Genomic DNA, 26490 nt, shown 5'->3' with positions numbered 1-26490 from the left:
GAATTTCTACAGCTGGTTATTAATCCTTCCAAGAGTCTATTCTCGTTAACCCTTCCTGTTCGGGTGATTTCCAAATGTCATGATGCGAGATTTCCTCCTGGACCAAGGCAGCTTGAGGCAATGAGCTCCTATTTTTTTGTGTTGTGTTCTCTTATCGGCTGTCCTGAATATCCTACCTACCGTCACCTTATTACATTTTTGTGTCTCCGAACTGTGCTTTGACGCCTTTGGGTGTCTCATTTGCATCCTGAGCTCGCTTTTTCCGGGGTACATTTTTAAGATTGAAAAACCCATCTTGTTTAAGCTTGCGGTGCTATTTTCTATTTTGAATTTTTGGAAAGCAGTATAACTGTGTTCTGTGATGATAAGACAAGACTGAATGTTCTGGAGATTCAGACTTGCTTAAGGAAGCAATTCCCGGGTGCCAGCTGTGTTAATTTATTGCTGCATTGAGGCATTATTATTCTACTAGTGGGCCTGTTGGACCCAAATTTTCATTGGACTTCACAGCCTTCTATCATACCCGCCTGCTGTACTGCTTGAGCATTAGTTTGCCTTTCACTAAGCCTCGATGTGCTTTGGTCAGGGTGGGGGTTGTGGGGGTTATATGGTCATTATTGCCAAATTATTCGACAATACCATTATTATTGTTAGTATTATTAGTATGAATTAATGAAGATATTTTGTTCCAATGTGTTTTTTTTTTGTCCATTTTGGAGGCTCGTATGAGAGCTAACAGAACGCACAGAATGGGGGGCAGGGGGGAGCGCAGGAGAGGGAAGGAAAAACAGTGTGGAACAGACAGGAGATCTGTGGAAGGTAAAGGGATGGAGCGGGGAACACGGGGTGAACAAGATGGGTCACCACAGCGACTTTCAGGACCTTACACGACAGGGAACTTTTGGGAAGGAAAGCTGGGAATTTGAAGGAGGTGAGTTTGGGGTGGATTAACGGGTAAAAAAGATCGTGGTTTTGGATGGAGGAAGATAAGAGGTGGTGGTGAACAGCTATTTTGAAGACTTGGAGTGAAGAGTGTGGGAGTTTGTTCCAAAGGTGGAGAAAAAAAGAGGAATGAAAGGGAAAGCAGTCATTCTTGATTTTGGTAGTTTTACCAGAATGGGGTTGCTGGCGGACCTTGAGCGCCCTGCGGAAATATGGGGGCGGGGGGGCTTGACCGGAGAGGAGACTGTCGAAGACAGAATGACCACCGAACTGCCTGCGGTGAGAGAATGAGAGCCCCAAAGACTCAGCCACATTGTGGGAGATACCAATGATCCTAAATGCCTTGGTTTCTACAGCGTTAAGCCGAGAAAGGTGGGAGGCAGGAACACCAGCCCAGAGGGGACTCCATCAGGCTGCGAACGAAAGCTTTGTATGTGGTCAGGAGCTCAGGTGGGCCGAGGAAGGACTTTGCATGATGAAGGATTCCCAGTCGGCGACTGGCTTTGGAGGCCAGGTTTGAAATGTGGCTTTCCCAGGAAAGGTCATGGCAGATCGTGAGACCCAGAAGCTTGACTGAAAGGACTTCTTCCAGAGGATTGTTGCGAAAGTAGATGGGGGGGGGAGTTTTCCAAACGGTCTTTTCGGAGAGACATAGTGAGAGTGTGAGCTTTGGCAGGGTTGAAAGACCTGTTCCTCGTGTGGGACCAGTTTGTGATTTTATCCAGATCTGCAGAGAGCGAAGAGGCTGCTGCTTGCCGGTCTGAGGGATGACGGATGGTGTGGCAGAGGGTGGAGTCATCGGCAAAGAGATGGATTTTTCCAGAAAAACTTTTCCATTAATGAAAACCAGAAAAAGAACAGGGCCCAGAACACTACCTTGAACTCCAGCCTGGAGAGGAAGAGGGGATGAGAGAACTCCATTTTGGGCCACACTTTGGCTGTGACAGGAGAGGAAATCTGCAAGCCATGAGTGGAGATGGCCTTGGATACCATAGGGAGAGAGTTTGATGTGCAGGGGCAGGGTGCCAGACCATATCAAAAGCACGTGATATGTCTAGGGAGATGGCATTGAGGACGTCCATCCATTGTTAAGAGCAGAAGCAGCATATCCAGGGTAGAGTGACCTGGTCTGAATCCAAATTGATGATTTTAAATCAAGCTATTGGAGAAGAAGGATTTAATGTCTGAAGCGATGATGGATTCCATAACCTTAGTGATGATTGGGAGAAGGCTGCTTGGTCTGTCGTTGCAGGGATCTGTTTGTTACCATTCTTTTTTCAATTCCAAATAGAATGGTACCATTGTTTTTGTTATTTGTTTTGTAACTACAGGGTGCCCCACAGAAAACCAGGAAATTTGGTACAGTTTATTTAAAACAAAACAAAAGCAAACTTGGATGTAGTGTAAAACAAAGATACACTTTATTACAGCGCGTACGCTGTATACAATTGCACCAAGTTTGAAATGTCTCCGGTGTCCCCTGCCCCCCCCCCCCCCCCACGTGCCTCAAGACAGCCAATGACGGCCGTCCAGTAGATGCAGTGCGTAACCAAGACGGAAATAGCAAGAATTGACGGAAATACCTGAGTATTTCAATGGAAATTTGTGAAACTAATGTGTCATATATGTGAAAACCATTAAATTTATTGCTTGACGGGAAAAAACAAGAAATGCACCCCTCTCATGTACGAACGAACGAAAGACATCATTTCCGCCCACCATTGCATTTCGCGCCAAAAGACGTCATTTCCGCCCACCATCGCATTTCGCGCCGATCGCCGAATGCTGAAAGCTAAGTTCTTCTTATGCCATCATTCTTTTGCGGCCTCCTGCCACGCTGTATCGAACGATTTCATTTCTTCTGTTTTTTTTATATATATATTTATCACAATAATAACAAGATTTTTACATTTCAAATATTAATTATGCTTTTTAATTGTTTTTCAACTGAAAAAGCATAAATTGCATATTTTAACATTAGGCCAAAAAAAAAAAAATGTTGCATTGGCATAACCCGCCCGACCCTAAAAATTCCGCCGACCCTACGTTTTTTTTTTTTTGTTTTTGTTTTTTTGCTATCGAAAAATTTTGCCGACCCTATTTTATTGCTATTTTTGTTGTTTTGCTATCGTTTTCAAGTATCTTGTTGATTGCGATTGCGATCGCGATCGCAAAAACCCGGAAGTGTTTCGGACAGAACCCGCTGACAAAAAGGGTGGTACTCGAGCCGGGGGAGATTTTGGGAGGGATTTATTAGGAAAAAAAAAAAAAAAAAGATCCCGACCGACCTACCCTATTTTTCAGTGACCCGTTACACCAATGCAACATTTTTTTTTTTTTTGGCCTTAGTGTACTCATTTGCTTCACCACACGCGCTGTATCGAAAGATTTCACTTGTTTATGTTAGTTTATTGATATGGTAAAATACAGAAAAATAAATCTCAAAATTTCCTGGTTTTCTGTGGGGCACCCTGTAGTATAAAATCTCATCAAAAATGATGGGTTGGATTTATTTGATTTGAGATATTCAAGGAGACTGGAAGATATGAAGTTTCGTAGCAACAACCATTATTTTCAAACACTACATGTGCAAATGTAATCCTATTTTCTTGACCTTCTGGGATGTTTATATTTGACGGTACAGCCTCGTGAGTGTGCCAAAGTCTGAAGCCTCGGCCTAGCGTCAAGTGTTCTTATGTCTTCTTTATTTGTTAGACATACGACGGACATAAATGAACACATGTTATACTCTGCACGCGTTGCACATTATGTGCAGCGAATGTCACGTCCCTACGCCTTGTATTTATTATTTTAAAAAACGTTTCTGGACACCACTCTTGAGGCCCAGTTTGCTGGTCACCATCTACATTTCCAATGGAAGAGATGTAATTACTCTTTTATGAAAAATGTTTTTTGAGTTTCTTTATCCTGAAAAATAGACCATAGTGAACATACAGCCGTGTTAAAAGGTTGGCCTTGAAAACCCTACTCAAATCGTCCTTATGAAACGGGACAAACACACAAATACACTGTCTTGTATCGGTAGATTTTAATTTTTTTTTGCAGGCCTTCCTTTTGATTATTTAAATGCTTGTCTTTTCTTTTGAAACTGTAAAGCTGGGCCTGTCTGTTTGTGCCTCATCGTCTCACCATTGGCTGTGATCTGCAGTATCCCTTCGTTAATATTCTACCTCAACGAGAAGGAGTCCAAAGCTCATGGAGCTTGTACCTGTTACATCGAAGGCAATGGCATTGGTGGTGTTGTCTTAAATTTGCAGACTTACTCCGTAGACAAATGGACGAATATGTGGGATTTATACTTGGAGTCTTGTCGGTCAGGAACACAAAATTGGCTGTTGTATTTTAAACCAAAGTAACTGTTTTGCTCTTATTTTATATATGTGTATATTATTTTTTTTCTGGGGTTATTGTTGTCATCCTTCTATTGATATCCCACAGCTTTTGGACATCCAAATTAGGTATTGTTGATTTGTCATCTGCACACGTGGACAAAACAAAACAAAAAAACCTGCTTGTTAAACGCACTGCTAAATTTTGGAAATGTATTAATTAAGGGGGGCATCAGTGCATTCATAGTGTGAATGCTTTCAATTTGGTGTGGTGTTTGTCGAAGTGTAACAATAAAGCGAGTCCGGTTGATATGCAAATGATGCATTGCAGTCAAGGAAAAACTGCGGAAGTGGGTTTCGGCAGTTAGAATCTCATTCAGCATTGATTAATTTGTTGTCTTTATGTATTTTCCTCTCCCTCTGACTGTGATGTGTTGAGTCTTCCACCATAAGAATATCAATAGAGTACACATTGGGGATGTCGTTTTGAGCAGGAGTCTTGATTTCTTGTTGCATTTGTATTTTAAATTGGGATGCTGCTTTAGCTTTTGGTTCATGGTTCATTTCAATAAAACTTTTTTCTTCCAATTAGGGATTTGCTGTTTGGCAATGTTTAAAAAAAAAAAAATGATGGATCTATGTTCATGGAAGAACTAAACAACTAAGGGTTTACACACTACAATGGAAAAGTGGAATAACAAACGAGTACCAATTGTTCAGACTGACTGGGAGAGAGCCGCACACACGGGAATAGGGAAAATAAGGTGATTCGTGAATGTAGGTGGGTTATCTGCCGAGACTTTGGGAGTGTGACGAGGCGAGGGTATCTTGAATTTAACATCTTTGACCTGGATGGGCTTGGGAATACAGAAGGAGCAAGACCGGGTGTATGCTTGTATAAAGTGGAGTGCCCAAATTTTGTTCTTATAATTGAGACTGGAGATTTCTCGTACCTTTATTTTGTTTGTTGAATAAAATTCAGACCTTCCAATCAAGATGCAGGAATACTATTTGTGAGGCCGAAAGTGAAATTGTGCAGGGTTATCGTGTTTTCACCTCACGGGGTTGCCCTTAGCCGAAGACGGCCGTCCGCTTGTGTTTTTGAGACGTCAATTTGTAGTGTAGGAGCTGCCACCCAAACCTCCACCACAAATTGAGATAGCAAGCAGTGTCACCTGGTGATGAGGGATATCTGAGACGATTAGACCAGTGATGCCTGTAATTTCATTTAAGAATTTGTTTGGTTCCTGTGATAACTTGCCTTCTCTTTACAAAAGATGCCATGGGATCTTTAAAGTCCACCAACGATCGGTGCTGGCAGACTGCACACTCAACTTAATATGAGGGGAATGGTGCACACTTTGTGATGCAACACCCTGCCAACGAAGCACCAATCAGGCAGTTTTTAGTCTACCAACTGTTGATTGATTCCGAAAACTCAAAGTAGCCATCATCTGAATTAAAAACCCACAATACTAGTTATGGCTAATTTCTGCACTCTCCTCTGGGCTGGCTCCCCTGCCTCACACCTTGCTCAGCTTGATGCCATGAAAACGAAGGCCTTCAAGATTATTGTAATCTACCACAATGAACCTAAGTCTACGGGCCTATCCCTTTCCCATATCAGACAGGTTGGTGGTGTCTTCTTCCGCCTCCTCTGATCTTGCACACTCGGCTCTTTCGGTGCTTTGTCACCCCCCCCTCCCAACCCAACCCCCAAGGACCCTTAAGGGTGCACACAGTCTACCATCCATTAACTATCAACCCCCTTCTGGTGGAACTACTGAAATCCAGGATCACTGCTTACTGACACTCCTTTACTCTTTTATAATAATTTTTTTCCCTGTGCTTGTGGAAGAAACTTCCACATTGTCTACAATCTCATTCTTCCAGTTCTTAAACACAAGTGTTCACAACCACCTCAGATCTCAAATCCAAAACAATATTTTCTACCCGTGTTAACCCCCACCTCCTCAAGCCCTTCTCCTTACAAATTTCCAGTTTTTAACCCCCGCTGCATGGCGGAAGGGGGATATCGTTGTCACCCATGTCGTCCGGCTGTCCGTCCGTCCGGGCATCAACATTTATAGCTGTGAGTGTGATAACTCATAAACTGTTCGCCATATCGATTTGAAATTTGGGTCACACATGCACCACCTGAAAAGGAAGAACCCTATTCATTTTGGGCGTGGCCGGATCCAAGATGGCCGACTGGGGCGGCCATCTTGAAAAAAATGTTTTTTTTGTAATAAATGGAAAACCGCTTATCTGATTTCAATTACTTTTGGTTACTACGTTCCTCACCCCTGGGGAACTTTTTCGAGATGATGACCAAATGGTGTCTTGTTTACAATTCACCTCCCTCATTATCTGGAATATGTATGACCTTTTTCATTCAATGGCGGGGGATTCCCCATCTCTGATGGTATATTTCCTTCTTTCTGAGAGGAAGCATCACCATTGTATTTAAGCAGTCTCTGGTTGTGATTGGTTGGTGAAACGTACTGTGTCCACATGGCAGATACAGTCTGGCCTCACCAATCGGTTAGTTCATGGGAATGTTTCATTAGCCAGTACATAAGCCGAAAGGCTTCAGTCACCCAGTGGATGTGTTGCTCTGATGAGCCCAAACAACGATGAACCCGGTCGGTAGCTTCACTTTTCATCTTTCCGGTGGCAGCTTTTGACTTTGACATTCTTGTACTGCAAGAGGCCCTTTTGGGTTTGCAGTCGTGACTTTGTTATGATTATATCATCTCGGCATTGGTCCAAGTTTGGTTTATGCTCTTACCATTTTGGCACTGAGGTATTTATTTATTTTTTGAAGCGTTTGCCACTGTTACCGGAGCCAATTAAGTTACGTATGCAAATCATTGGTACTGTGCTGCTTTGATGAGTTTGATGTGATGCAGAGTTTTAAATTTTTATTAGCCCGTGCTCGCGAAGCAAAAAGCGGGGTTAAGTGACAGTCCCGTATGTGCGTGTTTGCATTTTGTTATTTCCTTTTCTCTGGAACTGCTTGTCGGATTGACACACAGAGGAACAAAAAGTTCCCCACCTATGATATCATCGGTCTTATGGTTTGTCAGCCAAATTTTATTTATCCTTAAAGCTTAAAAAAAATCTTTTTCTCCAGAACAACTGGACAGATTGAGGGGAACTTCACACACATGTTCCCCAAGTCTTGTGGATACCAGGATGTTCATGAATAATCGATAGGTCACATGGTTTGGCAGCCATAACATTCATAACATAACATTTTAAGCATTCTCTCTCGAACCGCTGCATCAATCGATTTGGAACTTCAAAATTATAATGTAGTACTGATGAGGAATATATGTTTTGTATTTCAACCTCATTGGACATATGGTCTGTTTTGTAGAATTTGATGATTGATAAAATCAATAAATCAATAAGCAGCAGGACAAATGGGGCTGTATTACACACACCTTGTGCTGAAAGGTGTGGAGGGAATTGGGGGAGTGAGGGAGGAAAGGTTGAGGTTATTGGGGAGAGACGAGGAGGAAGGAAGGCAGATGGATGGGAACATACCATCACAGAGTGGAGGGAGTTGGGTCCACAAATTCGACCTTTTTGTTTTGTTTTGTTTTGTTTTGTTTGTTTGTTAACCTTGGAAGTGATAAATAGAGTTCCTTTTAATGTTTGACTGTTTAGTTATCAAACTTCACAATGTAAAGAAATGAAAGGATCTTTTAAAAAAAATATTTATTTATATTTTAAATTCTTCTCTCCACAACCCTCACCTTACTTGACATTTTTGCTGTCACAAATCAACTGCCTCCTCCCTCTTCAAAGCAAACTTTTCTCTCTTCCCCCTCACCTTTCTCAAAAGCTCCCCCCCCCCCCAACACCCTTCTCCCTCAATTCTCCTCCCCCACCCCTCCCTTTCAAATCTCCTCACTCCCCATTCGCAAAGCTGCCTCCTTCCCCAAATCTCTCTCTTCCAGCTCATTTCTCCAACCTCCCACTTCCTTTTACCCCCTCTCTTATTACTCCCCACTGCTACTCATTCCTTCACCACCTAGCCCTTTGTCCTCCTCCCCATCCGACCCGCAACCCTAGCTCTTCTCCAATCTTTCATCAACTGTCATCTCACTACCTCCCCCTCTCCTCCCTCACACTACCCATCCCTTCCCTTCTCCTCCCCTCCCTCTTCCTTAACAGCGTGGACCACAAACATCAGGGGCCTTCGCTCTAATCTGACTGATCTCTCCATACAGGTTGCCAGTGACAAACCAGATATAATTCGTTCCGTATCCCACTGATAGGCCGCATCTGTATCCGGACCTGAACCAAAACCAAATCTGCTTGTTCTTGTCACATACCCAAATTCATCCACAAAGTTTTGTCCAAATCTGTCTAAAAAAAAAAAAAACGTTTTGGGTCTATATCTCAATGGTGGAGAGTCGCTTAAAAAATTCTCAGATCTGTATTTTCACCAAAATATAACCAATTCATCCTTCTCACACACCCAATCTGTTCACCCAGTTTTGTCCAAATCCTTCCATACATTTTTGAGATATCCTGCAGACAGACAGACAAACAAACAAATGGGGATGAAAGCATACATAACCTCCTTCCACCTTTACTGGTGGAGGTAAAAACGATTGAAGATGAACTGTTAAAAAATGAATATGAATTTGCAGAACTTGGGAATCCTGCAGGAAGTCATGTGTAATTGAACCATGTTTATTTGCAACACAAACCACTTTCGGAAATTGGACATGCAACATCATAATGATCCTCACCTGAGCTGAGCTGTCTGGGAAATTCACGGGTGAATCAAATTTCCCCATGAATCTGCTGCACACAACTCTGGCAATACACTCTAAATTGGCCACCCATGTGGTCCAAGTGGGTTTGGCTTTGCTCACACCATGGGAGATTGTTCAAGACAGATGACTCTGGGTGTCGTGATTCCCAGGATTACGTTCATCGCATTCTCATTTATAGGGTGCCGGCAAGGTACAGCAAGACTTGACAGTTCACGGGAGAGACCTCTTTCACGTTTCCCAAGGGTTGCAACCTTTCATTTCACGTTGCCCAAGGGGATCGTTATCACACTTGCCAGAAGGAACAGCTTTTCAACAGCTCCAGAATTATTTGCAATTTATAGCTTGCAATCGACCATTTAATTTTGACCCAGACACTTTGGAACAAGCTTGTGGTGGTGCTGTGAGGTTTTTAGAACCACTGCTCTACATCCCTCAACACATGTGTGTAATGGTTGAACTAACATCATGACAGGGGTTTGTCATTGGGGGAGGGTGGTGGAGGAGATGTGGTAGTGGAAAGGCATTGTTGGTGCCATGTTCTTTTCACTGATGCCACTACATTCTAAATTGATTTGGTCTTTTATTGAGATTTCTGCCTCCAAGAAGCTGTTGGGGTTGGTTGCCGTGACTTGCGAGTTTTGATTACTGCCCAATAGGGTGCTACGTAATTGCTTAAACATTTTTTTCTGCATCGTTTCCAAATATTATTGTCCTGTTGAATTTTATTATTATTATTATTATTATTTTTTTTTTTCCAAATCTTTGAGCTATTTTGGCATTTTGTGGTCAAATGATGTGGAATTTTGCCTCCGTATTGATAGCATTGTGCCCAATAACCAAGGAGACTGCTTAACCAGCACCAACGCTCTGTACAGAGTATGGTCCCAATCTTCTCTCCTCCTCTTTCGAACCACTTACCTACTGACTGATATTAATGACCGGTGCCTTAGAAAGCTGAAATTTTGCGTGCCAATGGACATCGAAGGCAGTACTCCTGGGGAAAATCAATTAATTAATTAAATCACATAATCGGGCAACATCCATAAATGAAAAAAAATGCAGGTGAGTGACACGAGACAATGGTGAAGCACAGTAATTTTGTGTACTGACAGACGACAACAAAAAAAATCATAATAATTAAAATATTCACAGAACCGTCGGAAAGCATCCGTAAATGAAAAAAAAATAAAGCAAAAATGATATGCAGGTGAGTGACCCAAGACAGACAATGGGGAAACACGGTTTGTATGCTTACACAATGTGTAAGTATGCCCTGCTCATATGTATGTACAGTGGGGAGAACAAGTATTTGATACACTGCCGATTTTGCAGGTTTTCCCACTTACAAAGCACGTTGAGGTCTGTAATTTTTATCATAGGTACACTTCAACTGTGAAAGACGGAATCTAAAACAAAAATCCTGAAAATCACATTGTATGATTTTTAAATAATTAATTTGCATTTTATTGCATGAAATAAGTATTTGATCACCTACCAACCAGTAAGAATTCCGGCTCTCACAGACCTGTTATTTTGTCTTTAAGAAGCCCTCCCATTCTCCACTCGTTACCTGTATTAACTGCACCTGTTTGAACTTGTTATCTGCATAAAAGACAGCTGTCCACACTCAATCAATCAGACTCCAACCTCTCCACAATGGGCAAGACCAGAGAGCTGTCTAAGGACATCAGGGACAAAATTGTAGACTTGCACATAGCCGGGATTGGCTACAGGTAAATAGGCAAGCAGCTTGGTGAGAAGGCAACAACTATTGGTGCAATTATTAGAAAATGGAAGAAGTTCAAGATAACAGTCAATCTTCCTCGGTCTGGGGCTCCATGCAAGATCTCACCTCGTGGAGCCTCAATGATCATGAGAAAGGTGAGGGATCAGCCCAGAACTACATGGCAGGACTTGGTCAATGACCTGAAGACAGCTGGGACCACAGTATCAAAGAAAACCATAAGTAACACACTTCGCCGTCATGGATTAAAATCCTGCAGCGCACGCAAGGTCCCTCTGCTCAAGCCAGCGCATGTCCAGGCCCGTCTGAAGTTTGCCAATGACCATCTGGATGATCCAGAGGAGGAATGGGAGAAGGTCATGTGGTCTGATGAGACCAAAATAGTGCTTTTTGGTTTAAACTCCACTCGCCGTGTTTGGAGGAAGAAGAAGGATGAGTACAACCCCAAGAACTCCATCCCATCCGTGAAGCATGGAGGTGGTAACATCATTCTTTGGGGATGCTTTTCTGCAAAGGGGACAGGACGACTGCACAGTATTGAGGGGAGGATGGATGGGGCCATGTATCGCGAGATCTTGGCCAACAACCTCCTTCCCTCAACAAGAGCATTGAACATGGGGCGTGGCTGGGTCTTCCAGCATGACAACGACCCGAAACACACAGCCAGGGCAACTAAGGAGTGGCTCCGTAAGAAGCATCTCAAGGTCCTGGAGTGGCCGAGCCAGTCTCCAGACCTGAACCCATTAGAAAATCTTTGGTGAGAGCTGAAAGTCTGTGTTGCCCAGCGACAGCCCCGAAACCTGAAGGATCTGGAGAAGATCTGTATGGAGGAGTGGGCCAAAATCCCTGCTCTGGTCTGTGCAAACCTGGTTAAGAACTACAGGAAACGTCTGATCTCTGTAATTGCAAACAAAGGTTTCTGTACCAAATATTAAGTTCTGTTTTTCTGATGTATCAAATACTTATTTCATGCAATAAAATGTAAATTAATTATTTTAAAAGCATACAATGTGATTTTCAGGATTTTTGTTTTAGATTCCGTCTTTCACAGTTGAAGTGTACCTATGATAAAAATTTCAGACCTCTATGTGCTTTGTAAGTGGGGAAACCTGCAAAATCGGCAGTGTATCAAATACTTGTTCTCCCACTGTATGTATGTAATATATATTTGTTTATTTTCTGTTGGAATGTTTCCTGAGTGCGCAAGACTTCACGGTCAGTGTGGAAACAAACTCACGTAACATCAGGTCATGCTTGGTTTTGTTTGGAAAAAAAAAAAATCACCTTTCGTCCGGTTAATGCCTTGTGTGTGATTTCGTTTGTGATTATGAATTTCTGGAGAAGCATGGGTTCTGGAAGAAAATGATTTGGCTGATCTCGTTTTGCCATCTTGTGTTCTCAGATGAATCTGGCGATGATGAAGGTGCGACTGGGAACACTAGTGTGGTGGCTGATAAGTCTGAAGTTCAGAGTGGTCTCAGAGTGCTCGCGTCAAAGTTGGAGGATCTCTGCACATGCAATGATCTTATCGGACGGCATGGCACTGCGCTGCAGCGCTCGCTTGGCGAGCTGGAGTCCTTGCGGCCTGCTACAGAGGGTGCCGACCGATTTAAGACTGCGATGGAGCGAGCAACCCTCTTCCGCATCACTTCAAATGCGATGATCAATGTAGGTGGCAAGATGTCATCGATTGTACAAATGTGGATTGATTTATCATTTCATATTTCCTTTGATTTATCATTTCTTCCTTTGATTTATCATTTCATATTTTTCTTTTATAGCCCCAAAGCATTGCATCACAGTATCTAAAATGATGACCATTATACAAGCCTCAACATTTTGCCCTGCAATTCAAGTATTAAGACTTTTTGGGTTTTTTTTTTTTTTTTTCATTTATTAATACTCTTCTGCTTCAGCCACTACATTTCTTATGGAACATTTATCAAGACTTGGAACTATTTTTTGCATCAATCTGCTGCCTCCACTCTCATGTTCCCAAAGTCTTGCTGTATTTTCACAATGATGTTCACTCTGTCAGAACAGTGCTTGGTGTTGGTGTAACGGTTAAGGTGGCTGGTTTAAGACCTTAGGGTCTTGAGTTTGAGTCCTGTCGTGCCATTGAAATAACACCAGGTGGGTTCACTTAGCCTGTCATCCTTCCAAGGTTGGGAAAATGAGCACCAGCTTACTGGTAACGGGCACTGCATCAGCGACACAACCACGCTTCCAGAAATGATGCAACCAGCAGCCATTTGCTGCATCCGAAACAAAACCAACTTGGTGATGGCTGTTGCAGTCTTTATGTTCCATGATAATTTTTAGTGAGTTAGGATTTTTACATGGTGTGGTCCACATACTGCATTGGCATGCCCAACATGCTGTCTATAGGGAGAAGGAATTGTATTGGGTGGAAGTTGTTTGCTTTAACATCTAAAGCAATCTTATTCCAGTGAATATCACTGGCTCCGGAATTGACTTTCATTTCATTTGATAATGTCGACGTAATAATTGAAGGTTTTATTTGTTACGCTTGCCAGATTCAGACCATTGTCCTAATCCCAATCCTGATGAACCAATGTTATGGTGGACCGCCTGGTAGACAGAGTTCACATTCAGTGGCGTACATAGCTCTAATGAGATGGTCCGTCTGACAGGATGGACACGAGCAGTTGCCCAAACAAACAGGTGATGGTTTTATACCTTCCTGCGAGGTATTCGTGCTAATTTCCCATGGTTGTGCATTTTAACCATGGCGGAGTTATCTCCCAATGTCGAACTGCATACCGAGCCACACAGCAGTGAGGAAATGGGTTTTATTACAGAGGGAGCAGTGAAGATTGTTCTTGAGATCACTTGCTTAAATGCATTATTCATACGACTACAATAAATCCCCTGTGCCCATTATAGCTCGTTTTCTTAACCCTGCACCTTGCACGATCACACCACAAGAATTACTACAAGGATAGGTGACAAGATTAAAAGATAGAATCTCCTTCCGTGTGAAGCTTGGGGACAGTCTCTCGGGTCTTGGCCGGCTGGTCTCTCTTTGTTGCCCGCCCCTCTCGGGTACACCAGCTGTGCTGGGAAAGCAGCTGTCCATGGCGGTGCATCTTGTTCACAAGCTAGCACTGGGGAGAGACCACTACTTGGAGGTCGCTTCCACGAGCGGGCGTGCAGAGAGAGCCCCAGCCAGAGTGACTGACGTGCTTGTGCTTTTATAGCCTTTTGTTGCCCCCACCTCATGCGCGTGCTCATTTGGCGGTCTCACGGCCTTCTTGTAGCCGCTTGCAGGTGAGAGTTGCCGTGGTGGTGACATCATTTCAATGGCTCTTGTATCAATTAAATATAAATTAAAGCACATGTAGAACAGATTACGAAAGGATCAATTTGGAGGATTAGTGTGGGAGGAATGTGGGGGCATTTAGACATGTTACAAAATCAAAGGGTGACGTTTAGCTCTAATGAGACATACCTCGACGTGATATGATCCTCGTACATAAATACTGTACGCCTTATGCTGAGCGTTTAATGATGAAATAATGATACTTCGTTATTCCCTTTAACCCCAATCACATCCCCACAAGTTAAAAAAAAAAATTATATTTTTTTTGTTTGATTTCAGAGTAGATTCTTCATTTTTCTTTAATTTTTAGAGCACCAAGCCTACAATGCTGTGGAACAGATTGTTTTTCTTCTGTTTATTCTCTATTCATTATTATTATTATTATTATGATTATGATTATTATTCCACCATGGTTTTGAGGGATTATTCACTTTTATATTCATTTTCTCAGTAACCATGAGTCTGATTGACACTAAATTTTCACTGTAGTATGTGTCGTTTACATAGAACTTTAAAGTGATAATTATGATGTCATCGGTCACGTGGTACGGTAGCCATCTTTGAACAACCAAGAAACTTTGGACCTCTATCTCTGAAACCACACCATGGAAAAACTTTCCACATGGCAAGTACTCTGCATGGGGAATAAGTGTGATTTTTCGTGATATCGGTGAAGTGGTATCCTGGTGAAAATTTGACTGCTTCGGAAAAATTTGAAATTTCTTGAGCATCATCGACACAACTTAACAGAGGAAAAAAAATATTATGACGTTATAGGTCACGTGGTTTGGCAGTCATCTTGTTTTGTTTTTTAAAAAATTAAAAATAACGAAAAAAGTTAATTTCTCAAACGTCTGAGATTGAGGCAAAACTTCACAGGTATGACCACCTATCCTTGACGACCAAAAAGTTCCATAGGTATTTTGATGTAGGTCACATGGTTTAGCAGTCATGTTGAATTTACCCTAAAACCTTCAGAACAGTGATCAAAATCAAGGCTGCTCAGATCAAGGGGAAACTTCACACAAACATTCTCCAAGACGAGGGGATACAAGAGTGTTCGGTCATAATTAACAGGTCACATGGTTTTGTCGCCATCTTGGATTGAAAAATATAAAATGATGTTTTCCCCGGAACCGCTTAATCGATAGACGTGAAACTTCACATTTATGATCTAGTGTTGCTGGGAAGTACCTCTATCTATAATTCCAGGTGTGTGTGTGTGTGTTTGTGTGTGTGTGTGTGTGTGTGTGTGTGTGTGTGTGTGTGTGTGTGTGTGTGTGTGTGTGTGTGTGTGTGTGTGTGTGACCGCTGTTTCTCGACAACCACCGGTCTGATCTAATTGAAACTTGCCAGGTATATTGCTGGGGACTTGAGTATGTGTCTTTTCAAGGTTTGATATTAATCGGACAAGTGTCTCCCAAGTTATGGCCATTTATTTACCAAACCAATGACAAGACCCGTTGTGTGGGCGTGGCCGATGGGGAAGGGAAGCTCAGTCGCGTTCCCCATTACGGGTTACAACATACGGGCTTCCGGAGAGTGATCACTTCGTTTATTCTAATAATTTCTCGATTTCTTATGCGCATTTATAGATAAACACAATGCCCCAAGTTATGATCGTTTTCATATTAGACGGTGCATAAATTTCGGTAACATCAGAGTGAGCTGGTGTGCTCCGAACCAGGAAGTAATTTTTTTTTCTCTCTTCTCTTCTCTTTTTGTTTTTCCTTGCGATGACACTGCGAAAAGGCAAAATACGTTGGCGCTAATTGAATATTTGGGTATTAAAACTAAATTGTGAATAATCGTAACTGTGAATAATATGCAAACTTCCAGGGCACGCGAGAGCGAAGAAACGGCCTGTTAGTCAGGAGGCCCAATGCAGAATAGTGTACGACCCTGCTGATTCCGTGTTAGAATAGTGCAACAGGTGTAAATTGACTGTCCAGACACACAGAAACGTGAATCAACTTGTTGCCAACTCTGGATATGGATAGTATGGCCGCCATGACAGTTTACAAAATGGTCGCCATTAAATACACTTCGTCATATTTCAGCCGCAAATTGACATGAAATTACAAAATTAGGGTCGATTTCCATGTTTTTGAGCATGCCTAAGCTGATGGGAGTATAGAAAAAAACATTGCTCCATCCATTTTCTAAAAATAATATGACTTGTTTTTCACTATATTATTTTTAAAGAAATGTTCAGGCTCGAATTAGAATGTCTGATTATACAAACCACAATCAATGAATTTTACAACTTTGCTATAAAATGAACCTAAACTACATAACTGTGTGTTTTTCTGTTACCCAGGACTAACTGAAAAATGAAAGCCGCAAGATTTCTCACAGGGGGTTCAAGGGATCGAGAAGAAGAAGAGCATGTAGACTGGAATAAATGCTTTATTTGCCAGGACAGTTCAAAAACTAGCAAGTCAACGCCACTTCGAAAGACTACAATCGTTGGTGTGAAAACTGTAGCTGAATGTTGCAAAGAAAGAGAGAAATATAATGACGCTAAATATGTTGACTCATTCTCACGAATCAGAAAATATTCTGTACCGGAGCACGTCGAAAAGATTCAATGGCACAAATTCTGCTATAGTGACTTTACTCGCGCACAAAAAATAGACAGACTGAAGTCAAGGATTCAGCCACAATCTGTGACTTATGCAGAAGAGATACCCACAACATCAGGTTCCTCAGAGAAATACCATGTCCCAAAGTCACTAAGATCCGCGCACAGCGCTATGGATTGGTCAAAATGCGCTTTCTGCCAGACTGACATTCCTGGAAAAGCTGGTGTCCTGACAAATGTTGAATTTGATCACACATCATCCAGGATGCTTAGTTTGGCCCAATTTGACCCCACCATGCGTCACAGGTTTGCAGGTGTTTCAGACTTGATGGCAGCTGAAGGTAAATATCACCTCAAGTGTTATGTTTCTTTTCGCAGAAAGTATAAAAAGGAGAGTGGAGAGAAAAACCAGTCTCCTGAAAGCATCTGTTTCAGAAATGTGATGAACCAGCTTGAGAAAGAGCTGCAGAAGGGACATGTGTTTACCCTGAAAAACATCTGGGAATACTACAGCATGCTGTTATTGAATGATTTTGGAATTGAGGCTGGAGCCTACAAAAGCTACAATTTCAAGCAGAAAGTGGAGGTTCACTTTGGTAGTGACAAGGTGACATTCGTGCAGCCATTGGATGTCACAAAACCCCTCATAGTTGCGTCCTCAACTGTGACAAAGTTTGCCATGAGAACCGCCGTGAATGATTTATCTGAAGAAGGTGAAAGTTCTGAAGAAGATGAATTGGCCCAGTGCAGTCTGCCTCATCATGAGAACGAAATCCTTAGCTGGATCTTCAGAGTGGGCATAAAGATTTACAGTGACGTAAAACACTCTCCAGGGCATAGCATTATCGGTGGACTGAACACAGAAAATGCAGAGCGAATTGTACCTGAAACCCTGTACATGCTTATAAAGCTTCTTTGTGGTGGTGACAGCACTGACAAGATGGACAATGAAGAAGCGGATGAGACAGATACCAAGAACAAAGTTCTGAGCATCTGCCAAGACATTATTCATGTGGCTTCAGGAGGCAAAAAACTGACCCCCAAACACCTGGGCCTTGGCCTTGCTCTTCACCAGGCTACACGCTCAAAAGAGCTTGTCAATCTTTTTCATGCAGCTGCACACACAGTTGGGTACGATACAGTGAGGCGCATTGACACAGCAATTGCCAATGATGTTATACAATGCTTCCGAGATAATGGAAATGTCATGATCCCAAGGAACTTTCTCAACATCCCAACTACCACAGGATATTTGAGATATTCTAATGACAACATTGACATAATTGAGGAGACGCTGACTGGGTCTGGCACTTTTCATGCAAGTCAGTGCGTGGCCCTCAGACGCAAGGACCCGTGACTCATGACTGCACAGTGCAGTCATGACGACTCGTGACTGCACAGCCTATTACTGCTTACTGTGTAGAACTGACGACATGCAAATGCCGTGGGTCATGCTCAACTCGACGGTGCAAATGTACACGGAATGGACTGCCTTGCACGAAAGCATGTGGATGCAAAGCCCTTTGTAGGAACCCGTTCAGTGTACAAGCCGATCAATAGCTCTGGAAATTGTACTTGGGTGTTCTCACAACACTTTTCTCTTCTGCAAAGCAACGTAATTTTGTGTTAGAAAGAATCTGACAGCTGTTGAAATAACCTTTGACTGACTGTAAACCCATCTCCATCAATAGTGCTGAACATTTTCTTTTTCACATTTGTTGCTCGTATGTGCATTTTCAATTTCGTCTTTAAGTTGTCAATTATGTGAAAAGTTGTGATCCAGTACAAAAATAAAGCACAAAATAGTGTTCCTCGTGTCAGATTACATAGTATTTCACAATCATGACAAATTTCTAGCTAGTACAATTTGCAGTAAGAAAAAGACTAAATCTGATGACGGCCATTTTGATTACTGTCATGGCAGCCATAATATTCAGATGCAGACTTGGTAACAAGTGGAACTAGACTTGGTCATGCCTAGACTCTTCAAAAACACCAGTTGCACCATTCTAACATGAAATCAGCAGCGAACCTATTTTCTAGGCTAGCTACAGATTTTGGCTTCTAGACTATGTGTGGTTGTTGTTTCTTGCTCGCGGTTTGTATATTTATTTATTTATTTATTTATTTATTTTTTTTACGGGCACGCACTGGTGTTAAATTTCAACATGATCGGATGCATGGTCTGGCAGTCAGAATTATTTAAATATTTTGATCTGGGTGCTTTTCTTTTCTTTTCTTTTTTTATTTTTTTTGAATAAGGCGCACTTGGCTGTGTCTGGATGGGGTTGAGGGTAGAGGAGTAGCAACTGAAATGTGAATCCTATACAGGTTACTCCTGATGACTTCATCTTTGATTTTTGCTTGTTTGGGTTCCTTCTGATGACTCCAATGCAGGACTGGACCGATTTGGTCTTCCATTCGATTTGAATTTAATTTATTTAAATCCCATTCTAAATTTAATTGATTAATAAAAAAAACATCATGGGTCTGGGTCAGGTGTCCAATCAAAGCAGGTTTACATAAAAACGGGTTGTCTTGGTACCTGGTGATCACTGCCAGCAGTTATAAAGTGGCAGTTCTAATTGTCTCATTAATTATGCCGCGTAAAATATGCCACACAAAACAAGTCCTGGTGAAGGTCTGCAATCTCTGATTGCTCTTTTTCTTGTTTACAATTGCTGTTATACAGTAAGTGGGGTGATATTCTTGTTAGATATTCTGGTTTTGTATTTTTAATTAATTGACTGAAATTTGTAGAATTTTTTTTTTCATTTGGAAGTTGTGGGTTACAATGTGTAAATAAAGATGGAAAAGTCTGATTTAATGCAATTTAATTCCAGGCTATAAGGCAAGAAAAGGTGAAAATTTTGAAATAGGATGTAGACTTTCTATAGGCGCTGTAGGTCTGATCGTGTTTTTTTTTGTTTGTTTGTTTGTTTGTTTGTTTTTTTTCTCTGATCCAGCTGGTTCTGTTTGACAACTCGCTCACCACTAATTAAAATATTTAACTCGTGCAATTACATTTACTCATGTCGAAGTGAGTCATGGAATTTGAAAAATGTAGTTCATGCAATTTTGTGCAGTTGCCTTGCGGATGTGTTGCGTGCCATTGCATTTTTCAGAGTAATACGAATCCACCACCGAACACCACGCTGTTCAGCCCTTGCATCATGAATAAATGAAATTGGTCTCTGACTTTGTACATGTCATTGCATGTCTTGAGTGTTGGTATGCTTTTCCTTGTTGTGCCTTTTGTTTATCCAATTTCGACAAGTTTGTATTTTTTTTTTTGAGTTTTCATTTACTGGTTATGTGAAAACCTTCAATGATCACGAATGAAGCCATTGTGATCCCTCCTGTGAATTATTTCCTGATGAATTTTTGCACTCTGCGTTCTCTGAGTTTCCACTTAGCAGTTTTCCAATGCTTGCCAATATTTGCAGTTCATAATTTTTCTTTCAAAATCTATTCCTTGATGTTGAACAATGGCAACCTTGTCGTAAAGACACGGAAGTGGCATCCTAAAGGTGAGCTCAAATCCAGCTGAATATGTAGCACTGTGAAGGGTTTGCATTTTAAGCTCGTGGAACCTAATCTCGTCTTGAGAAAGAATTACGTTGCTCTCGTCAAAAAAACAAACAAACCCCCCCACCTTGCACATTCATTATCTGGGAGGGAGTCCATCTGCTTGGCCTGTCTGGTCTGGAGTGGTTGGCTCAAAGCCCTCAAAGCAACTTGCGATCAGAAGCATTTTAATGCCAAGATATGGTGCCACCACCACCCAAAACCTCCCTCACCGAAGGAAAAAAAAAACCCCAATAAGCAAATTGTTTTTCAGCCCATCCTTTATTTGCACATTTAAAAACTCTTATAAACAGTCTGCTCTCTAAATTGGTGTGTTTTAGATTTAAGTTCATTAATGTTTCTACACACAGCTTTCAGATTTCAGGAGTTGTGAGCTCTACCTTTTTCTAAACCTTGGGTTGCCCTCCAGGAAACGGAAGCTTTTGGCTTTTCCTGCTAAAGATTACCCGTTTTCTCTTGTGGAAATAAGCTTGTGCCACTTTTCCTCTCTTGTGGAATGTAGCTTTTCCCAACTTTTAATTTTCACCTGACAAAGGAGCCACCTGGTTGTGAAAACGTTTCTTCAGCAACATGCTTTGACATTGTCTCTTAAAGCTTCAGGTCGATGCCCTTGAAGTGTGGTAGCTGCCCTGTCGGTGGTGGACGTTTCCTTTTTGTTTGCAGGAATCCACTGGTGGGGGATGTTTCTCTGGGATTATTTGACGGATGTGCTTTTTTTTCTTCTTGTTTTTTTTTTTTTTTCCTTCTCATTTATTTATTTGTTTGTTTATTTCAGGATCTAAGGCTCGTAGTGGAGCTGCCACACATACGGACACACATGCACATACATACATTCATATACAGCCACTGAGTTGGGGGATGTGTCCACTTCCTGGGGTATTGTAGATACCAGCGACGTCACAACAATTTGACTCGCTCCACGGGGCATTTCCTGAGGAGGATTTTCCTCCTGCTCCTCCTCCTCCTGCTCCTCCTGATCCTGCTCCTGCTCCTCCTCCTCCTGCTCCTCCTCCTCCTCCCCCCTCATGGATGCCAACCTCTGGGGATTGTCGGTGCTCTTATCCATTTAAATGCTTAGCATCAAACAAGGAAGCAACACGTTTCATTTTTCATCTTGGTTATCACTCTGCTCATGTCGGAATCGAACGACCCACCTTCCAAACCCGGAGCAGACGCTCTCAACGCAATTCCACCGAATCTGGTTGAAGTTTAATTTGATTTAGGTTCTGAAAGTCTTGTTTCAACATTCATTCAGCTTCTGGAAGTCGAGTTGAATTTTCTCAGTTTCACTTTTAATAAGTGCATGCGTTCAGGAGTGTTGTGAACAACATGATGCATTGACTTTTTTTTGTGTTTTTTGCCAAAGTTGAGTTGACTCGACAATTTTTGTTTTAATGCTGTAGTTACTCAGTGTGCTCGCTGTGCCCACTGCGTTGTCACTAATCGGTAAATCGAATGAAAAATCACTCGAATTGCATTAGCAGAGGGTTGCGGCGTCCTGTTCAATTCTTCCCTCCGCTCCCCCCACTCATGCACCTCCAGAAACATTGGCTGCATCCTGCGGCTGTGTGGGCTGTTTGTAGTCGTGAAACAGAACGTGCTAATTGCAAACCCTGAGGTGCTACAGTTCACGTAATAGCTTGTGATTTATTATTTTTGTCGCGTTTTAGGCCACTGGTAACAAATTAACTCGTCAGATTCAGGACTATTATTTATGTTTCAGATCGGTCCATCTGGATGGTGGTTTAGTTTTCTGGTCCATCGTGCTTTTATGTGAGGAAATTGTACTTGCCTCACGCACCTCGTTGTACAGCGGTGCCTCTGAAACTTGAGTTTTACATGCAAGCGCACGTGGTTTACATCGTGGTTGCTAAATGGGAATGATTACTGAGTGAGAGAACGAGTAGAGTCAGATTGACTTGACATGTAGTGCTGGGATTATTTAGGATTTATTATATTATCTCAATCTAGCAGTGTATTCCAACCATTCGACGTTTCTCTGCTTCCATTACCATGTACTGTGTGTGCTTCATGCAATATTGATGGCTTTGGGGGTAAGGCTATTTTGGGGCCATATCGGATAGGCGTTCAGCTCGGGATCGTTGTTACCGTCGGGCAATCGTCGAACATCATGTTTACTTGATTAAAATGTTTTCTTGGTTGTAATGAAGTGTTTTGCAGGAAGGATTTATTTATTTATTTATTTGTTGGAACTTTCATTTTTGTTTTTATCTGAGCTGAGGCTTTATGTTGCGGTCGAGATTGGACTGACCTATCATTTGATTGGTTATCTCTGTATGAGTAATTGGGTCAAATTCCATCAAGCATTGGTTCAAAACTTGAGCAGATTGTACATGATGACATTGTGAAAATGTTAAACAGAATGGTTCGAAGGTGGAGAACTTGCCTTTAAGCTCGCTCGTCTGGGTTTGATTTTTATATCGACTATAAAGGAATAGATTGATGCTTTGTGGATGGGGTTGTGTCGCTGAGTTTGCTTTTCATCAGATTTGACATTGGGGGCCAGTCTGCCAGCAATTGGTTGCTGGTGGATGTCGGACCCCGCGGTATCTTTCACAAAAAGTCGGTGATTGTTGCTGCCCATTTTCCAAATTCCTGTCCTAACTTGCTCTATGAAGTCCAACCTTTGACTTGGTTCTCCAGCACCCCAGAATCCATGATAGACCAATGGTGCATTCGTTTGGATCAAGGTCAGGATAAGTCACAATAACAAGAAATGTTTTCTCTAAATATTCATTCTCCTGATCTGAAATTGATTCGATGCTGTTCTGATAAAAATGGAGCACATCTTTCAATCTCAGCAAAATTCAGTCTCACCATATCGTTCTTGAAGGATCAACAATGGAACTCGCATAATCTCTCTTCATTCTCAGCCACTGGAAAAGATTTTGTCTCTTGAACTTGTTGGCCCTCTCCGTCACCCATGACCTTTCCTGGGCTGGCCATATAGCAATGCTGCACTCAAAAGCCATCTCGACAGAATGGACATTGCCATTCCAAGTGATTCCTTGATGAGTCATAACTACTCACAGCCTTCAAGTCCTTTGGCCATAGCTGACAGGAGAGAGTGCTGCAATCCCCTATCAGCTGGAGCCCCAGCATCACATCAATTTCTCCCGAGTTCTGTGGAATCGAAAGCTCTCAACGTTGTTGGCATCTCTCGCGATTAGGAAGAAACGATTCCTGTCGATCTCACATCGCAGATAATTCTCCTGTCTGTGGAACCAGCTACCTGAGGCTGTACAACCCCACACTCCCACCTCCCAGTCACCAACCCCCAAGGGCAAGGGTTTCCAACCTTTATTAATAGGTATACCACTTTTGCTCGGTGGCATTGACTGTGAACCAACCAAGATCAAGAAGCGAAAATAGTTTCATTGAAAATAGAATCTCAGAGCATGATGAAATGAGATCTTTATTTTAGTCTCGAATACATTTTCACAGTAAGCACAACAAAAACAAAACTACTTTTACAATGGTGGATCACTGCAAAAGGAGTTTCTTCATCAGAATTCATTTTTCAGAAATGTGGCTTTTGCCATATTGCGAAGTTTAATCTTGATGTGAACACTGGGAATGTTCATTATCGACAATATTGTTACGAATTTGGAATTCGATTGCACACAACATACAGGTTCCTTTAGTCAGCTATGTCAAAGTCCTTGTTCCATAGATAGATCACCTTCCATTGTTTAAATGTTCAGAAATCGATTAGATGCGCTGCGGATCGATTTAATAGTTAGGGAACGAACAATGGAGACATCCCTCCCCCTCTTCTGTGAAGAGCAAGAAGAACCCTGCCGTCCCGTGACTCGTGATGTCAACAACTCCCTCCCACCCGTGGTTGAACGGGGGGATGGATCACTAGAGCATGAGTCACGCCGGACGTGGAGGAGGGGGGGGCGGAGAAGGATAAGAGGAGATCTTTTTCTTTTGTTCAGGGCAGAGTTGGAGAAGGGAGTTGAGGGGAGTCGTTCAGAAGACTGTCGGGTCCTGCTTGGCTTGCGTTAGGGTTGAGGCCTTCGGAAGCTTTTTGCTTCGGCTGGCTCAGTGAGCTTCGGCTGAGGCCTGGCTCGGGCGGAGGCTTTTTAGAGGCTCTTTGCTTTGATGGTTCCGTGAGCTTCGGCTTCTGCTTGGCTTGGGAGAGCTTTTTGCTTCGAGCTGCTTTGCTTGGAAGAGAGTTGAGTTGGTCGCTCGGCTCAAGCTGCGAGTGGTGGCTTCTTCTTCTTCTTTGTTCTCCATTTTGGTTCCCAGCTTGGTGCGACTCATCGACCTCTTCGTGGAGGTGGATCCTCGGGGAGGCGACGCATCGACGGGAAGGATCGGTGCCTCGTCTCACCAGCACGTGTTGAGAAGCTCGGGAAGAATCACGGCGATTGGATCCAGCTCGCTCTCGCTGGAGCCCGGATCCGAACAACTTGAAGACCACACCAGGTGGAGAGGTTCGAGATAGGCTCTGGGTTTCAGCTCACCTGTCCTCCAAGCTGGAGCTCGTTATTAAAGGCCTCTGCCACCATTTCTTGGGGGTGTGTGTGTACGTGTGTCCGTGGGCCCGTCTAATAAGTAGGAACTGCTGTTAAGTGCAAGTGACTGTACATAATAAGTAGATGGTTGTAGTTCTTTTGTCATGCTTTTGTTGCTTGTATAGGTGCATACGTGTTTTGCCTTGTTTGACTGCATACGTGCTTTATTATAATAAATGTCCTTGTGTGAATGTAAACCTGTTCGTTGCGTCCATTCCCTCATTGAACTGCCCCATCTTGCACTCAGAATATAGTTGGTTTTTAAATAGCCGGTAAAGTGATCGGGTCCAACGGGACTGCGCGATAATACCCTGCTCGGTTATCCCAAAAGGAAGCGAGCTGCTTAAGCGGCTCGTTTCCAAGCGGTCCCGTTGAGGTACAATCTCTCGGTAACCTACCTGCGCGAATAATTAAGTAAATCAAAGATTTGACGATCGGACCCTGTAGCGCGGGTAGAGTGCGGACAAGGTTGTGGTGGGATTAAAAACCCACCCGTGACTGGTTTCTGGCGTTGTTCCAGAAAGTCACGACTGGATTGTCCGTTCGGTGGGCGAAGCGACCGCTATTGGTTAGACGCGGTCGTTTGCACGCCGGCGGGCGGAATTCTACAATATTATCAATACAGGGGTTTAGGTTTTGATGGGGCACATCGAAGGTCATTGCAGTCTTTCTTGAAGTTTAGATTTAATCAGGAAGAGAGATAGATGAGAATCTGTGCCCTGATGCCGTTTCTGGTGACATGGTTGTGCGAGACCAAACAGCCAATCATGCAACCACAAGGTATTGATTCAGCACATCACACCATAAGCCTGATAAGCTTTTCTCTTCAAAGATATCCCAGACTGAAGAATCATTCTGAAGATCAATGACAGACTCCTGGACAAGACTAGGTAGCTCCATCAGGCCATCAAATTGAAATGGGTTTTGAACTCGCTTTGCGTTCGTTGTGGGAAGATCAGGGAAGTAGGACGTGGAGTCTTCGTTCAATGCAGAGAGATGGCTTTGAATGAGGCTTTTCAAGAAATCTGGCACTCCCTCACCACCTCCACGTGCATCGATTACGTCAGACTTTCGACCATTTCACAATCCCCGTGTCCGATCGTCGTTTGACAGAGAAATGGCTAAGGTGACCACATTGAGCCAGATGAGGTATCAGTCGGTAACATTTCCTGCCCATTTAGTTTCGATAATAAATTGGGATTCTTCTTCTTTCAACTCGACCCGTTCGTATTTTTGTCAAATATACTGGTAATTGCCAGACCGGTATGCAGTAATTACAGTTCGGTAATCTATTTTCCTCAGCAGCAATGGCTGTAGTATAAGATGCAAACATTTCAAGTTTTCTCTGTAAATTCAGTGTATCAATCTTCGCATCCCAAAACCATCAATGAGATTCCAGGATAGGAAACCAGAGTTCAGAGAACACATTACACCAAGTAGTCTTGAGAAAAACGACATGAGAAGCGTCTTTTAAACCCTTGCTTTGTCTTTTTAAGCACGATCTATATTTCCTACAAATGCACCATTTTATTTTTTTTCAATCTTGATATTCCCCAACGCTGAGAATGCGAGCTGCCCATACGATTGGTCCAGATGGCA

The 26490-nt window shown here is 42.5% G+C and overlaps 1 protein-coding gene across 4 annotated transcripts in view; it reads left to right on the top strand.

Annotated features, from left to right (window-relative positions):
• The window catches only part of OSBP (oxysterol binding protein), a 131866-nt gene that overhangs the window by 31158 nt on the left and 74218 nt on the right, over positions 1-26490 (top strand). For all 4 annotated transcript variants that reach the window (XM_085859547.1, XM_085859546.1, XM_085859545.1 and 1 more), the window contains one exon: positions 12235-12500. In XM_085859547.1, the coding sequence (XP_085715673.1) occupies positions 12235-12500 (266 nt within the window). The remainder of the gene's footprint in view (positions 1-12234; positions 12501-26490) is intronic.

This window comes from Eptatretus burgeri, chromosome 16 (genome assembly GCF_056783735.1).
Source record: "Eptatretus burgeri isolate ZD-2024b chromosome 16, Ebu_testis_v1, whole genome shotgun sequence".
In the NCBI taxonomy this organism is placed as follows: domain Eukaryota; kingdom Metazoa; phylum Chordata; class Myxini; order Myxiniformes; family Myxinidae; genus Eptatretus; species Eptatretus burgeri.
The sequence above is the reverse complement of the archived record's forward strand: the minus strand, read 5'-3'. Positions and strand labels throughout refer to the sequence as shown.